At 42.7% G+C, this 17766-nt stretch overlaps 1 protein-coding gene across 4 annotated transcripts; it reads right to left on the reverse strand.

The window, feature by feature from the left end:
* Positions 1 to 5989: 5989 nt before the first annotated feature.
* LOC139452229 (methyltransferase-like protein 27) lies at positions 5990 to 17024 on the reverse strand. Of its 4 annotated transcripts, XM_071233626.1 has the most exons (7): positions 16821 to 17024; positions 16636 to 16678; positions 11371 to 11517; positions 10377 to 10505; positions 8898 to 9033; positions 8118 to 8210; positions 5990 to 7233 (listed from the first exon to the last, which is right to left on the reverse strand). In XM_071233626.1, exons 3-7 carry the CDS (start codon positions 11506 to 11508, stop codon positions 7049 to 7051), a joined length of 681 nt encoding a protein of 226 aa, XP_071089727.1. In that variant the 5' UTR covers positions 11509 to 11517; positions 16636 to 16678; positions 16821 to 17024; the 3' UTR covers positions 5990 to 7048. The 4 variants fall into 4 exon arrangements, with proteins under 4 accessions (XP_071089727.1, XP_071089726.1, XP_071089729.1 ...); XM_071233625.1 differs by having other exon boundaries at positions 16636 to 17024; XM_071233628.1 differs by lacking the exons at positions 16636 to 16678; positions 16821 to 17024 and adding an exon at positions 13081 to 13317 and having other exon boundaries at positions 11371 to 11514.
* Between the last annotated feature and the right edge of the window lie 742 nt (positions 17025 to 17766).

The raw sequence follows: 17766 nt of genomic DNA on the forward strand, positions 1-17766 counted from the left end.
CATTCAAAACCAATTTGTGGAGTGAATGGGGCTATTACACCCTGGAGAATTGAGGATGTTGGGACTTCAATAGTGAAACATCACTCAAAGTGAAGCAGTTATTCATAATGGCTAATTAGTCAGAAGTTATTTCTAATTTTAAGATATTTGGACAAAGTTGTCTTCAACATTGGTAGCCTTGTGGTTAAGGCATGATGAAGCCTTGGATCTATTTCTGTCTATTGTACCATGTGTGAAGCCCATTCTTGGTGCCTCATCTTGATATTGGTGAAGTATGTTGCTACTCAGCCTCAGACTCTTCTATTACTCCCTCACTTTCCCACTGTGATTCTTTAGCACTAGTGATATTTATGGCTGTGATCATTAGAAATCTCAATTTTATATTTTGTTGTTGTCTTGATTTATAGATATTTATGCACAGATCAGAAGATCAAAAACTACATAGAATCATATGTACAAAGCACAAACTGAGGTAATCATAAGGGTTGGATATTTTAAGGCCACAGACTAAATTATATATTTAGGCTGTGGTAAGACATTCAGGTGTCATTTTTGTTGATTCGAGTTTTAATATAATTTCTGTGATTGGCCGCCTTCAGTGGGCTGCTATACCATGATATGCCATGTGTCCCTGCGCGTTATGTGGCTTTATATGTGGTGCATCTCCTTGTCAGATTACCTACGAGGGAGATACTAGTTTCTGCCATTGTCTAGTTCTAGATGTAAGAGATATATTATAGCAAAACTTATTGTCAGTAAATGTCATTATACCCTACTTTCCCCTATCATTCATGAATACAGTCGCTATTTTTAACCATTGAATCATAAGACAGCCTGATTCTAGTGGGAGGAAAACTTGCGAGTGTTCAGACCAATGGGCGCTCAGGTAAGGTTACATCTGGCAACGGTCTTGCGTTCATCTGCTCTACGCATTGCTCCAATGTGAAGTAATGGTAGGGTTCGCACAAGTTCATGTACGGAGTAATGCTTATTTGACTTCCGTGATTTGTAGGCGGTAGGCGGTAGGCGGTCCGATTCGGCCCGAATCAAAATACACACGCGTCACAAACCTTCGAGGTATTGACAATGAATGTAAGTGAATGCGTGATTTATCACAGCAGTCTTTCATATTGTGAAACAACTCTTACGTTTATCTATGTTTCGCAGATTATGTTAGTTTAATAATTGTAGTGCTTCCTTGGGCATTTTATTCAAAGTAGGTTTACTTCAGTTCTCATCAGAGTCGGGGAGATCTCTCCCTTTGTAATTTAAAAAAATAGCTTTTTCTATCCCCCCCCCCCCCCCCCCCCCCCCCCCCAATCATATAATGCTTGGGATATAATTTTATCAGTGTGCCTGTCCGTCCGTATTCATGTGTTGCTGTTGTATAGTTCAAAATCCAATTTATTATTTTTTCACAAAACTTTACATACACATTACATTCTGATGAAGCAGGTTTCTTTTTTACAAGTTCATAGCAACAACTTAGCCTCAACTGGTGGCGAGGTGTTTCTGAAGCAGAACTAACATACATCGCAACATCTGATGGGGACATGGTGGCTTTTGCTGATTAGGCAATTTGACAAATATGATGTTTTCACCTACAGAACAAGTGGAACTTGGACTTAATGTGTCTTTTCTGGTACGTTTCTCAGAATCCCATCTCTTAACTAAATGTTTCATCGAGGGATATGTCTTATGGTTATTCTTGATTTGAATTGTTTATTCTACCATATAAGTAAGAACTTCTTATTGAAATAACGATATATTATTTTTCACTTCCAAGTTCTCTTTTATATTAATTTATAAATATATAGTATTCGTACATTTACAGAAAAAATTTTCGAAGAATTTTTGATTCGTTAAAACGTGTTCACGTCATGGATTCTTCGACATGACAGAAATATCGCGTAATACGTCGTTTTCGAGAAACCCATTGGAGGTCAAGTGTGTGTTTAAAGTCAAATTTATGTTAAGGCCATGCGGCCGTATGATTGTTGATTGCATTTAATTTTTCCCATTGAAATAAAACACGATATAGAGGAGTTATGCGTGAAGTTTGGAGAACTGGCATTGCACTCTTTGTAGCATCGTCTATATCTCCATTGTTAGACTAACATCTAGTCTCTGAAATGAACATAGTTTACAGATGAAAACAGTTGTTAAATATGGGTATGAAATATAATAAAAAGCCACCCAGAGACTCTCTTCATTTTCAGATGCTGATACTGAAGTAATCTAGACCTGCCAACTATTATAGACTAGCATGGGCTCTGTTCGATATATTTGATTCAGGATCTTTATGACGGACTACTTCAGGGCTCGCATTTCGGTAAATCTACACTAACGCCAGGATCCATTCCCGGGGTTCGCGCGATCTCAAATTACCCTACCTTGATTTTCGTCAGCTAATTTGATTTGCTACGCTACTCAGTCTTACGGACCAATCAGATTGAGAGTTTCACACCAGCCTCAATTTTAGGTTGGCGATATCAACAACATAGCGGCCAGTTCCATTGATTACGCTAAAGTTTGCAAGAAGTTCAACATTGAAAAACTGACTGCCGTTCAAAAGAAGACCCTCAAAAATCTTTTTGATTGAAATGATGTCCTCGTGTCCAGTAAAGTCCCCAGTCCCTTTCCCTTTTCCTTATTTCGACTTTTGATTGGTCGGTTAAGTGTTAATGAAAATCTAGGGCGGGTAATTTGAGATCACCAGATCCACGAGGATGGATCCATGTGTCAGAGTAGGTTAACCAAAATGCGAGTCCTGGAGATGTAAAGGATGTCTTTGTATTTATATGCTGAAATAGGTGTTTTATAGTGAAAAGACTTACCATTTCATTCTTCTAATCAGAACTTTAGATTACTGTGATTCCACGCCATGTTTTATGGTTACTGACTACATATACTACTCAAAACATGTTAAGGATCACTCGAGTGGTGATGTTATATGAGCGATATATGTTGAAACTGCTTCGGTAGGCTTGCCATGGACTCGGTTTGCGTTGTCCAAAATTGTAAAGATCTCCTTGGTTTCTCCCCAAACCCAGCTATGGTGTATACACAACTGGTGGGAAATGAAATGTCTATCCCCGTGTGAGTAGTTGGAGTTAGTATCCATTTCTTCCTCTTCGTTTTGAAGTTCAACTGGTCCATTCGTCACCACTCGCCCTCTTCCGTAACCTTCAAGACGTCTTCCGGCTTGTGCCTGAATGACACGAGTGGTTACGAATGATTATTGTTCTTGTTATATTATCATTTTTATGTCTTCATGTGATGATTGAATCTACGAGTATTGTTACCTGAAACTAATACTTTCGTGTGAGTATCATAATAACGATATTTTATATAATCTGCTATCCTTCTTTACTGTGAACCTCCGTTTGACTGCAAGACACTGATTTAAGCTCCTTGCGTGAGTGTTAGCATGTTGCCTATAGAATTGGTTCAGCCAACTGTTAAGAGATGTGTCTTAAGCGAGAGCATTGCATAATAGCGTTTATTTAATTACCGAAGACATTGAAGGTGAACTATGCTGGCATATTGTTGATTGAAATGTTTTTGTATTCTTTTTTTTTATAATAACTGTTCTCGTGTTTTAATCACATCCCTATCCCTTGTTAACAATATTTGTTCTTTAAATAATAAAAACATTTATGACAATGCAAGCTGTCACGTTGTGTTTCAGTGTAAAACTTACGTTAATTTTGGCAACACTGATGATATCGCCGCTGAGGCGCAGTAAAGAGCTTCGTGCCATGACCCACTCATAGTGGAGATATTCTGATTATGTCCTTGGATTGTTAAAACCCCATACGTGCTTATCGATTTTACTAAAGTGGTAAACAGATACGACCTGCGCTACTTCGGGCTTTCCTCCGACATCAAGCTGTCACGCTGTGATGTAACTGGAATATTGTTGAAAGCGGCGTTAAACCCAACTCATTCAGTCCAACATTATACGCTCATATCCAGCAACAAAACTAAAATACCCTGAAAGCTGATCCATGGACCGGGGTAATGCTGTAGAGTCTTGAACATGCTTCAGTATGTGAATTAATAATAATTATTTATATCATTATTGAATACAGAATAAAATAAATACACCCAGCAAAGAGGGTTCGGGTGATCCTGGCACAGTCAGGCTGGTTAAGCTCTTCATCTCATAGGGGCGGTCGGGTAGCCTAGTTGTTAAAGCGTTCGCTCGTCACGCCGAAGACCCGGGTTCGATTCCCGACATGGGTACAATGTGTGAAGCCCATTTCTGGTGTCCCCCCGCCGTGATATTGCTGGAATATTGCTAAAAGCGGCGTAAAACCATACTCACTCACTCTTCATCTCATAGGAAACGCTGCCAAGTTGAACCCACCCAGAACTTTTCGGAGAACATGAAGACGCCCCTACACTACAGCCTTCTGCATTACCCAGATTGTCAGAAGGGCTGTATTCCTGGAAACAAACCCGGGTACTCCTAAAGCACCGAGAACAATAGGGAGTCGGACAACTTGGTACTTGGGATGCAAGCGTAACATTTCGAAAGCGAGATCTGCAGATTTGCCATGTTATTTCCTGAATCTTGTCAATCACATAAGTGTCAAAAGGGACAGAAAATTCAACAATATAAATGATTTCATTGGATTTATCAAAAAGAACAAGATCAGATTTGTTGGCCTGGATAGGCCTGAGGCTGTATACGGGCCTATTCCAAAGAATTTTGTATTTATCATTTTCCATGACGCCCTCTACATATTCTGGGTCGTACCATGGATGGACCTCGGAGTCAGCTCGCTCACTGCCTTGGTACAACAAGTTGATGTGCAGAAATACTCCCTCGACCATACCTGGCTCGCCTGTCGTTGGCCCGCTTCCAAATTCGCCCTGATTATGGATGTAGGTTATCAGACGATACCTATGCTTATGGGTCTTACCAGTGGTTAACGACCCCCAGCACTTTGGGATTTCTTCCCCTTAAAGTGCTGGTTAAAACTCCTTTCAGATTAACACTCAGTTTCGCTTGATAGGCAAGTTAAGAAAGTAGTTTGCCTATGCGTGAGTGAGTTGGGTTTATCGCCGCTTTTAACAGTATTCCAGTTATATCACGGCGTGTCAGCTTAATGTGGGAGGAAAGCCTGAAGTGATCATGGCAGGTCTCAGACGTTTACCACCTCGGTGAAACAAACGAGTACGGGTGTGGTGCAGACAAACCTAGAAACATAATCGGGGCGAACCGGGACAAGGGCGGATAACATGCGAGTGCACGTCAAGATACATCAGAAATTCATGACCCGTGATCAGATTGACCTCCTCATCGATGAGGTGTATAAAACTTAACTGCCATGAACATTAGTTGGTGAGGAAAGCCGACAGATTGTTTCCTAAGATTGCTACAGCGGTGAGACTTTGTTATAATGTGCATTGCTATAATTTGGGTTTACTTTATGCCAAACAACATTGAAGTTGTTGATTTTTCCCGATATATTTTGTCTTTCAAATTTTTCGGAATGGTTTATATATTTTGCATCTCAGAAGAACGTAGTTTTTGGTAATGGAAAAAATTAATGTTCTGGTCAGATGAAGTGAGTGAGTGATTTGGGTTTAACGCTGTTTTTAACAGTATTCCAGTCATATCACGGCGTGTCAGCTTAATGTGGGAGGAAAGCCAGAAGTGATGCAGGTCTCAGATGCATACCACTTCGGTGAAACAAACGAGTACGGGTGTGGTGCAGACAAACCTAGAAACATAATCGGGGCGAACCGGGATTCGAACCCACAATAATAGGTTTCTGGCGAGCCCAAGGGACGCAACTGTGCACAGCGAATTGCGGCGCCTTAGACGACTGGGCCACCCGTGCCCCCTCGTTTGTCTATGCATTTTGCAAAGTTTCAATCCCGTATCCTGGCTAGTTATAGTTTAGTAATGCACTGCCCTATTCAATTTGGCAAACAAAACCCTAATCCAGATAAATAACAAAGGCCAACACAAAACTACACATAAAGAGGCCAAACCTGCTAACCCACTGACTTTAATACATATACATCGTGATCATACAGTGTGTATTATGCGACAGAAGGTGATATGGACACAGGCATGCATGTACTGAATAATGGTCGCAAACATGGCACATAATGCATGCAGGACAGAAATTACAGGGGAGAAATATTCCCTTGTTTCCGTGGGACTAAAACACAAGATGTAACTGAAATATTATTGGAATGTAAACTGGCATAAACCTTAATATGAACAGAGACAAAAGTTATCTTTATCTAAAAAAAGTTATCTACATCTTAACATCACATGCTCATATATACCAACTCTTCCTAAAACATCACAAATTGTCATCTTTAATACTTTTACACTGCTATTAAAATGAGTGAGTGAGTTGGATTTAACGCCGCTTTTATCAGTATTCCAGTTATATCGCGGCGTGTCAGCTTAATGTGGGAGGAAAGCCCGAGGTGATGCAGGTCTCAGACGAGCACGGGTATGGTGCTGACAAACCTAGAAACATAATCGGGGCGAACCGGGATTTGAACCCACAATCATAGGTTTCTGATGTGCCCAAGGGACGCAACTCTGCATAGCCAATCGCGGCGCTTTAGACGACTTGGCCACCCGTGCCCCACACTGCTATCAAAACTTGCTGCTAATGTCCCCCAAACTAGAAAGTGTACAGAAGAAAGAAATAGTAGATACACCCTATGAATTTGTTTCCATATGTCTGTTTATGACAGTAATAACCGTTTGCCATTGTGATATAGAATTATAGCATGCGCTAACTAATAAGCGTTCAGACATGCGTATGTCATTGTTGCCTCTAAGTCAATTTCCCCGCTGTGCCTCCAGACGGTAGCCCAGTCTCTCGTCACGATCAGACTTGCTGAGGTTGTTACATTGTGGCCAGTGTCGGACAACGGGAAAGAAGCCAGAGCCTAGTGCTCGTTTATGATATCGAATTTGTCAGCGCAAAGGCAGTTACAACACACTCAGCTCTATGATAATCATACCTTGAGTAAATGACTAATATTTTCTATACAATCAGCGAATTTAACTAGGGGAATATCGATACACTAAGCCAGGTTTTCCACAGTAGTAATTCGGTCGGATTTCACGCGACACCAATTTCCATTCTCCATCCTGTTCCATTTTCTTCATTAGAGGCTCGAGGCGCCCCCTGTAGTCGGCGCAGGAATCTAGGAACTCTTCTCTCATGGAGATGGAAATTATTCCGCCTGAAAAATATACTCGGGTAAATTAGTTCCACTCTTTGTTAGCACAGTTGGATATGCGCAGCGGCGATGGAAGAACGAGGTCTACATCTTTGCACTCCCGTAGCGACCCGTTATAGAAATGGACGAGTATTGTTTTTAATTCGAGGTGACTACATGGATCGGGAGGCAAAGCTCGGGTATTTGGTTTATTGGGTATCAGCGTGCCCCGACGTTTTGTTGAACGTTGCACACATAAATCACGGGTTTTTCTGGCCCAGGTTCGATTATTTACAGGCTGACGTCATCAATCTTGAATATTGGTTACTATAGTGTGTGAAACAAACGAAGAAACAAACAAACAGTGAGAATGTCCCAAAAGTTTCACAGCAGGGGCGAAGATCCCGGGTAGAATGTAAAAGGTGGCTATGTTTGTCGTAAGAGGTTACTAACGGGATCGGGTGGTTAGACTCGCTGACTTGAGTGATACATGTTATCGTATTCCAATTGTGTAGAGCGATGCTCATGATGTCAATCACTGGATTGTCTGGTCCTCACTCGATTGTTTACAGACCGCTGGAATATTGCTGAGTGTGGCGTTTAACAACAAACAAACATAAAACACAGCAGGGATCTGTTGTCTGTTCGTGGGGGGGGGGGGGGGGGAGAGAGAGAGGAGAGAGAGAGAGAGAGAGAGAGAGAGAGAGAGATGGGTTGAAACAAATTGTTTTCGAGCATTTTCCGAAAGAGATGATTTTTTAATTTTTAAAACACACACACACACCAGGCAGCATGCACGGCGGACACGGCGGACATGCAGGATCAAGACAGAAGACACCTAAATGTCAAAGAATTATTAGTTTTCGTACTAAAATCAATCAAGATGTCATGGTTCGGCTTGCACTCACCTGGCCGGACGATTCTAGCCATCTCGTGAAGCGCTTCACACGGGATGTGACCTTCACCCATAGCACCCGACACGATTGCAAGGTCATAGGTATCTGGAACATGTCCTCAACATATGTATACAACGAGTGAGTGAGTGAGTATGGATTTACGTTGCTTTTAGCAATATTCCAGCAATATCACGGCGGGGGACACCATTGTACCCATTTTGGGAATCGAACCCGAGCGAACGCTTTAACCATTAGGCTACCCCACCGCCCTTGTATATACAACGAGAAAGGAAAAAGAACTCACGATGTGAATTTAAATTCCATACAGTAAACTTTGGTTATAACGAACACAAAGGGACCAGTAATTGTAGTTCGTAATAACTATTGTTCGTTATAGGCATATATACAGTATATATATACAACAAATGGCCGGGACTAAAATTAAGTTCGTTATGTCGGTCAGTTCGTAATAAGCGTGTTCGTTATAAACGTAGTTTATTGTATTCACTTATCCATATAAACAATCTTGTTTCACGGCTGTGGAGTAGCTTAATGGTTAACATGGTCAAAGCGTTTGCTCGTCACGCTGCAGGTCCGGGTTCGATTCCCCACAATGTATAAAGTGTGAAGTTCATTTCTGGTGTCCCCAGCAGTGGCATGAATGAAAACTTACTAAAAACGGCGTCAAACCAAACTGGATTTCTTGGCGCTTGGCTTTGTGAGTATTCATCTGGTGTTAAGAATTATACACAATAATATCAATTTGCCGGTGTTGATTCCAACTACACCTACTGTCGTCTATGGGGAGTCTGTCAGCTCCTATACCAAGGTTGATATAGCTGGTATACAGGTCCATCTTCTTTGCCTCGTCCAACATCTCTGTCGTGGGTTCTAGAGCGTCCATCAGCTTAAAGCCCTTCTTCATAAGCTGAAACACGGAATGTGTGAATGAGTTGGATGTAAAGCGGTTTTCAAAGATTTCAGTTATATCACCATATGATATCTTCATTGTGGCAGTCTTTAACCGATTTGGTAACACCCATGGGTGATGCTATTCGGGGTGAAATTTGGATTCGATCCCACGACCAGTGGATATAGCAAAAGGGCGTGTTAGACGATTTGGCAACCCATTCGGTGTGCAACACAGCCACATTCACCTACCTACCCGCTTTCTCTCTTACGACACACCTATCTGTTTTCACTCCTTTAAACCTCCCCTACAACCCGCACAATCCCCCCCCCCCTCCTTCCCACCTACCCTCACAATCTCCTCACCTACTCACCTACCCATCCACCCGCACTCTCCTCTCCTCCACACCTTCCTGCTCTCCCTCCTTCCTACCTACCCGAGCTTTCTCATTCCCACCCACCCGCTTTCTCTCCTTCCGACCTTCCTGTTTCCCTCCTTCCTTCCTACCCGAGCTTTTTCATTCCCACCCATCCGCTTTCTCTCCTCCACACCTTCCTGCTCTCCCTCCTTCCTACCCACCAGCACTCTCTCCTTCCCACCCACCCGCTTTCTCTCCGTCCCACCTTCCTGTTTTTCCCCCTTCCTTCCCACCCACCCGCTTTCTCTCCTTCCCACCCACCCGCTTTCTCTCCTCCCCACCTTCCTGCTTTCTCTCCTTCCCAGCCACCTGTTTTCTCTCCTTCCCACCCACCCGCACTCTCTCCTTCCCACCCACCCGCTTTCTCTCCTCCCCACCTTCCTGCTTTCCATCCATCCCACACACCCGCTTTCTCTCCTTCCCAGCCACCCGTTTTCTCTCCTTCCCACTTTCCCTCCTTCCCACCCACCCGCACTCTCTCATTCCCACCCACCCACTTTCCCTCCTTCCCACCCACCCGCTTTCTCTTTCCCCACCTTCCTGCTTTCCCTCCACCCGCTTTCTCTCCTTCCCACCCACCCGCTTTCTCTCCGTCCCACCAACCCGCTTTCTCTCCTTCCCACCTTCCTGCTTTCCCTCCTTCCCACCTACCTGTTTCTCTCCTTCCCACCCACCCGCTTTCTCTCATTCCTACCCACCCGCATGAAGTCATACGCGCATTCTGATTGGTTTGTCGTATTTTCGCACATAACATTCATCGACAGGGGGACGAGTCTTCTTGCAGGTTACGGAAAGGGGCGAGTGGTGACGAATAGCCATTGAGCGTTACAACTTAGGATAACAAACAGGTTTGCAGTGGTGTTACATATTCAGGCATTAGCCCTATTGTGTAACGATCCGCCCATATCAAACATGTGACCAACAGTGACACGGAAACACTGACCTCCACCGCCACACGACCCGTCCCTGCTCCGATATCGATGACCTTGACCTTATCTTTATTTCCCGGGTAGTAGGTCTCAATGTTTTCACAGGCGAGAATGTGGGCTCGGTACCGCTCGGGCTCCGTGTCCTACAATAACACAGTGAGTGAATGTTGGTTAACGCCGTAGTAAGTCACATTCCCGCTGTGTCACGGCGGACTGTAAATAATCGAATCTAGATCAGACAAACAAGTATAAACATTAGCAACGCCCTACGTCTGACATATATACGTTATCAGCAAATTCACCGAGTTTAACTAAAATACAATCAATTGAGATCTCATCAACTGTTATATGAAAACATGCATGTGCCTTATCGATATATCAATATTTTAAAAGCCGATCAGGAGTTTCAAATCACATTTATCGGTATCAATTCAAACATCTGAACATTCTCCAACGCATTTGTAAAAGGCAAGAAAGGATACCTAAAAAGCTAACTCTTCATGCACACATGTTGCGCAAAAATTTAAGGCCATGCGATCGATGGGAGTCAGTTGATACAAGGAGTATTTTTCGATTTTATAATCATTTCTTATTTAGCTTCCAAGGTGCCGTTCCACGAAGTGATTTTAGCGCTAAGACGATCTTATAAACTCCCATACTTCCACGCACAGTGATGACAGTCGTAGCTCTAACATCGCTTTGTGGAACGGCACCCCGCATATGTCATATGTCATACATTCTTTAACGCCGCACTCAGCAATATTCCAGCTATATGACGGCGGTCTGTAAATAATCGAGTCTGGACCTGACAATCCAGTGATTGATATCATGATCATCGATCCACGCAATTGGGATCGATGACATGCATCAACCAAGTCAGCGAGCCTGACCACCCGATAGTCGCCTTCTACGGCAAGCATGGGTTGCTGAAGACCTATTGTACCCCGGATCTTCACGGATCGGCACCCCACAAGGTAAATAAGAAATGAAGTGTGACCTTTGACAGACCTTCTGATACTTTCCCTCTTTGACCCACTCAGAGTAAAACTTGATGACATCATCATTAGTGTTGCCATGTTTAAAGGCTTCTTTGGCAGCTGTTATGGACTCCAGATCATCAGCTGATGGCTTCCAGTCACTTGTCATGGTGATCTACTGAATATAAGTATTACAGCTCAAAAGTTTTACGTCACAATAATACATAATCGTCGGAGCCACGGGTTGCGCCGCAATTCGCTATGCAGGGTTGCGTCCCTTGGGCGTGTGATCCTCGGTAACCAAACACTTAGCCCTGGATCCAGTCCGTGGTTCTCGCGCTCTCAAATTACCCGCCCTTGATTTTCAATAGCCAATTTGATTTGCCACGCGACTCAACCAAACGGACCAATCAGAATGCGAGTTACTAACCAGCAACATGGCGGCCAGCCCCATTGATTACCAAAGAGTTTGCGAGAAATTCAGCGTTGAAAAACTGACTGATGTCTTCATGTCCAACCCCCCCTTACCAAAATTCCTTATCGTTATCTCGACGTATGATTGGTCGGTAAAATGTTGATGAAAATCAATGGCGGCTAATTTAACATGGCGAGGACCATGGGAATGGATTCAGGGGTTAGTAAAGGTTTATCAGGATGCGAGCCCTGGACATACAGAGGATGTGCGCGTGTCAGAAATCCGGGATCGTGCGTTCTAATACCGGTTGCCCCTGGTAATCATATTATTTTTCTAGGTTTGTGAGCACCATGCCCGGGCTCATAGGTTTCACCGAAGAGGTGAATCTCTAAGACCTGCATCACTTGGTAGCATCACTTCAGGGGCAGTGGGGTAGCTTATTGGTTAAAGCGTTCGCTCGTCACGCCGAAGACCCGGGTTCGATTCCTCACATGGGTATAATGTGTGGAGCCCATTTGAGGCGTAAAATCATACTCACTCACTCATAACTGGCCTGTGAGTGACCTGTGAAATTGTCATGAACTTTTGCCGCCTACAAATTATACCGAAGTCTTGAAGTCACCACATTCACGAAGTATGGGTTAACACGTGACCGTTGGCGTGTTAGGAATATATCTATATGTTAATGCATGTTCCTCAGCTCGCTTCAAGCGACCCTTTGTAGCGATGCTGGAACGTTTGGAATTAACATTATATAGCCTACTTGAACTTCTTTTGTGAAAATATTCGATGCGGTCCTCCATATTGGCAAAAGCACACCACAGGGCTGCGTGATTGATGATACACTGTCATATCGCCTCGTCTTCTCGACGAGAACATGATATGGAACGAGTATGAATAATCTTTTTTATATGTTTTGTTTTCTTGTCCAGCGATCAATGTGAGTAAAATATTGAAATATTTCCAAACAGGGGAATGCAGATTACAAACTGCATTGTATTTAAGTTGATAATTCATTATTGACATGCATATGTAATGATTCAATTCATGACCTGACTAACTCTAAATTCTTTAGACAAATATGAAATCGCCCCTCTACTCATCACCACTGTAAGTACAGGCGTACATAATATCTGTATGATGTTTGCGCTTATTATCTTGGCTAGCTATACATTGACCGAGTGATAAATGTCAAGTCCACGTGCCATTCAAAGCCTTATCTAATGATAAGCGTACAAACACATTTTCATTTTACCCCACTTGTTTCGTGACACCTTGTTAATGTCATAAGCATGTTATTGATTGGAAAACCGTGAAGGGTCTTACCCATAAAGATGTACAATCATGGAGAGATTCCGTTTCTCGCTTGTTTCCGTCCCAAATCGGTTTTCAATGATAAAGTTGGGTGAAAGAAAATGGAAACGTCCGATTGATTTGAAATGAATCACTCTTATTAAAATCAGATCTTAGTGCTCGCTGCCGTTACACAAACATCTGAGAACATCCTTCGGTGAACATCCTTTGACAGGTTAGGTCAGAACGACCTTTCGCGATCCTTGACCGTCCAGTGAAATGAGGAAGTCCATATTAGCCAATCAGAAAGCAGCTTTCTCGAGCTTTACAGCACTACTTTCAAAATGGCGACTTCCATTTCAGGGTACTCTTTGAAACTCATTCTGACAAAGTTCTCGATTAAAGTTTTGGAAACTGAACAAAAGAACATCATGGAATATCTAATACATGGTCCAGGTTGTATTGCGCTACTTCCCCCGGCCAAGGAAAATATCTTCCGCTGCAAATGATTCTCAAATGTCAATCATGTCAATGTCCAGAATTCGGAATCAGGCATACGGTCCGTAACTGTCTTTCGGAATGTCCTGTGTTAACCCTTTCGCGGTTGCATGATTAGAAAACACATTTGGACTTCACTATCGCTATCTCGTAAGGGTCGCTCTGGTCGTAGGAAGGGTGGCGTGACATGATATCGGATGTCCTCAGATTTGTGTGTAGCGGTAGAGGGCTCTAAGATCTAATTTTACGGAGATTGGAAATGAATGAAACAATTTGCTTTTTTTCTGCTGTTATTTTCTGTTCTTTCAGTCAGGCAACGAGGTGATTTATACATATTATCCGTGAAGCTACGCCACATATATCTCTTTGCATTCGGTCACCGCTTCAAGGCGGACATTGTTTTCTATTGAAAGGGACTAATCAATAATAGTTTCGGACCCCAACACAATTTTACAGGGTGATTTGTTTTTACCTCTCTAACATCTGTTACCAGACCGACTACGTCTGCTGCATTTAGCATTGGCATTTTAAACAGCACGAATGTATATTCAGAATCATTCCACCGAATATATTTTTGGCAATGAAGAGATAAGTCGTTTTCAAGCGTGTAATATAATTCCATTGGTACGTATTTTGGTTACGTGTTAATTTAGATCTTCCAGCCTTTTTGTAGCGATCAATGCTTTTCTTTTATCATACGAAGGCACGGTTTAAGCAGAGACTCTGTATGCTTTATATATAGAATCCTTGATCAAAGACTCCCTGTGTACTGAGTATATCAAGATACAGGTGTTGGTAATAGTGCTATGATCTGATAAGCTGATCATTAGACGTGTGCTTTTTACCCGTTCGCTTGAAAACGACTTGTCTCTTCATTGTTTACCCTTGAAGATCCGGGTTAGAATAGGTATTCAGCATGCATGACGCAAGTGGCGACTACCAGGATCCGGTGGTCAGACTCACTGACTTGGTTGATGCATGTCATCGTATCCTAGTTGCGTAGATCGATGATCATGCTGTTGATCACTGGATTGTTTGGTCTAGACTCGATTATTTACAGACCGCCGTCATATAGCTGGAATATTTGTGAATGCGGCGTTAAACAACAAACAAACAAACTCTTCATTGCTGACCCAAAAAATACTATTCTCACAGTATTTCAATGCACAGAACCAGTTATTAAAAACAGTTGATATTAATTTGTTTATTTAGATCAAATTCCAATAAACCATATTTATCTTTTTTATTTTCCAAATGAAAAGGTATCTCGGTTTGTTACATGTTTAAACCACTTTAAATACCATTCTTGATCCCTGGGAATATTGAAGCCAAAAGACACTGATAATCAAAACATATACTATTCTGGGGTTTTCCCGACCATTTAACAAAGCTAAAGTCCTTGAATTCAAGTCAAAATAGAATGTAGGAATCGATTGTATACCAACGCAAAAAAGCGTCGCAAACAATGGAAAACCTAGCAGCGAACTCACTGCATAACAATAGTGTGTTCAAAACAAGATGGTGTTAAACAGCAAGTATGAGGCAGCTGTATCAGGGTGACATTCATTACGTTGAGTATTCAAATCGGAACTGTCATAACTCTGAATATTTGTTATGAAGGAAACCTTTGGTGCGGACTGGGGAATGTGAACCGAGAAATGATAAAAGCGATCTCAATAGAATCACTGTTCACATTTTTTAGCGGCGGTGGGTACAAAGATCTGATTTTAATGTTCACTCCCGATAACTACAAATGCTTAATCTTACGCTGTCTGTCTTGTTTTATAATCGCTAAATAAGAATTACGTGAAAGAGTGAGTTGGGTTTAACGCCGCTTTGAACAGTATTCCAGTTATATCACGGGTGTCAGACTGATGTGGGAGGAAAGACCTAAGTGATGCAGGTCTCAGACGTTTACAACCCACGAGCACTGACATGCTCTTATAAACCTAGACACATAATCAGGGGGAATCGAGATTCGAACCCACAATCATAGGTGTCTGTCGTGCCCAAGGGAAGCAACTCTGCACAGCGAATTTGCGGCACCTTAGGCGACTGGGCCACCCGTGCCCCATTTCGTGAAAGAAGTTATGTTTGTTTGTTGTTTAACGCCGCGCTCACCAACATTCCAGCTATGTGACAGCGGTCTGTAAATAATCGAGTTTGGACCAGATAATCCTGTTATTGATTCACGAGCCCCGATCCACGCAATTGAGATACGATGACATGCATCAACCAAGTCAGCGAGCCTGACCACACGATCCCGTTAGTCGCCTCTTACGACAATGATAGGACCAATCATAACCAGCTGCAAAAAGTCACGTTAATGCAGATCAGCTTCAAGCTGCGCCTCGGTATTGAAGAAACATTGACGCTTACTTGACGATACGTCGTTACTGAGCTGGCGGAAAATATTCTACTGCAGAGTTTTCGAGAGTGTTCATGCATAAACAGGAGGCTCTGTACTACACAGACGGAGGACTGAATGCATGGGATTGTTAAACCTGGCCTGGATATTTTTTGAGGCGGATGTGCATAGTTTGTGCATCTGTCACGCGCTGACTTCGCCGGAAAGATAACTTGTAATACATCTCACAAGTTATGTATCACTTGACCAGACTGAGTTCGACATTGTTGGTCATTAAAGGAACTGACGCTCAAGGCAAATAAATAAACGATCTATTGAAACACTGCGTCACACCGAACAACAGTAAGTGAATATATATTTCAGCCCTACGTATATTTAATGCTTATTATAAGTAACAGCTGTCGGGCATGTAGCGGTACACTGGCCGCTGACACGAGATGGCAGATAGCTACGTCTCCACACATCTCTCTCCTTCCACACTGACCGTCACCTTTACCAGTACGAGTCAAGATTCGACACAAGATAGAAATCGACTACTTTTGTACACGGCGTCGACACGGTTAACTATCTACAGTCATTGCCAGTAAAACTATAAAGACTCCAATTAGCTTCTTGTTATTCTTTCGTTTAGGATTGATCTTGAGAGTAACTTGTACGTGCACAGCCTCAGTTCACAAATAACCAACCGATGTGGGTCATGCTATAGTGTTACGTATACTCACGTTTGTCTCACGGGTGCGTGTCCGTGCTTAGACCAGCTCTCGGCTGAAATCAAGAAAAATAATTTCATTCACTGACACTGCTTTCAGCTTGGGTTGAACAGGTTTAATGGTTGAGTGGTTATAGTCCGTTTCTTGGTTGTGTTAGAGTTGTCTGTTGGTTTGGAGATTGTACATGAACGTTGTACCGTGAGTGAATGCTGATTAAAGCCGCAGGCAACAGAATTCTATCACACGGGGCCAGACTCGTGGGCAGGCTCTGTCATACAGCTGGATTAATGCCAAGATGGTCGTTAAACCATCTTCCCGAGGCAAGAGAGTTAACTGACGTTAAAAGTCCAGTTTCCACCCTTGCCGAACCAGACTGGAATTCCTGGGCTCGATCTTAGCGCCACCAGTGGTTATTACGTGTTATGTCCCTTCTAAGCCTCGCCTGTGGACCAATCAGATTCCATCTCTCGTATCACTTGCATTTGCTTCAAACAAAACGGCGGCGGACGATCTGAAAGTTAATCAAGATCTATTCTGTGATAACACGGGTCTTGCATCGCGAAGTGCATCAAATCACGCGAGCACTTTGTTTAAAAACATGAAAAGATTTGGAAAATATCTTAGCCTAGTGGTGAAAGCGTTCGCTCGACACGCCGAAGACCCGGGTTCGATTCCCGACATGGGTACAATGTGTAACGCCTATTTCTGGTGTCCCCCGCCGTGATATTGCTGAATATTGTCGCGTATTAAAAGCGGCGTAAAACCATACTCACTCACTCATATAAAATGGGCGTATATAACGAACTCTGTATAGCAAACAGATATCTGATTCCCGACAAACTGAGAAATTTCACTCAGTGTCAAGTGTCACTGACAATTGGCTATACGCAATCAGCGGCGAATGAAAAAAATCAGCAGTGACGATTTAAACTTGTTGAACTTGCATTATGCTTATGTTACCTGTTACTGGACTAATCTTGTCTGTAAGACAAACATACTTTTCCTGAGATTATGTCAAAGTGTCAGTTCACTTGCACATGCTAACATGGCGGGCAATGCTGCAATTATGTGTATTGTGTTTGTTTTAGACAAGATGGCGGTCGTTTCCGAGCGAAAACGTAAATAACGAACAATGTATATAAC

The sequence above is a fragment of the Haliotis cracherodii genome, unplaced genomic scaffold (assembly GCF_022045235.1).
Source record: "Haliotis cracherodii isolate W230 unplaced genomic scaffold, xgHalCrac1.p SCAF_9, whole genome shotgun sequence".
Lineage (NCBI taxonomy): Eukaryota > Metazoa > Mollusca > Gastropoda > Lepetellida > Haliotidae > Haliotis > Haliotis cracherodii.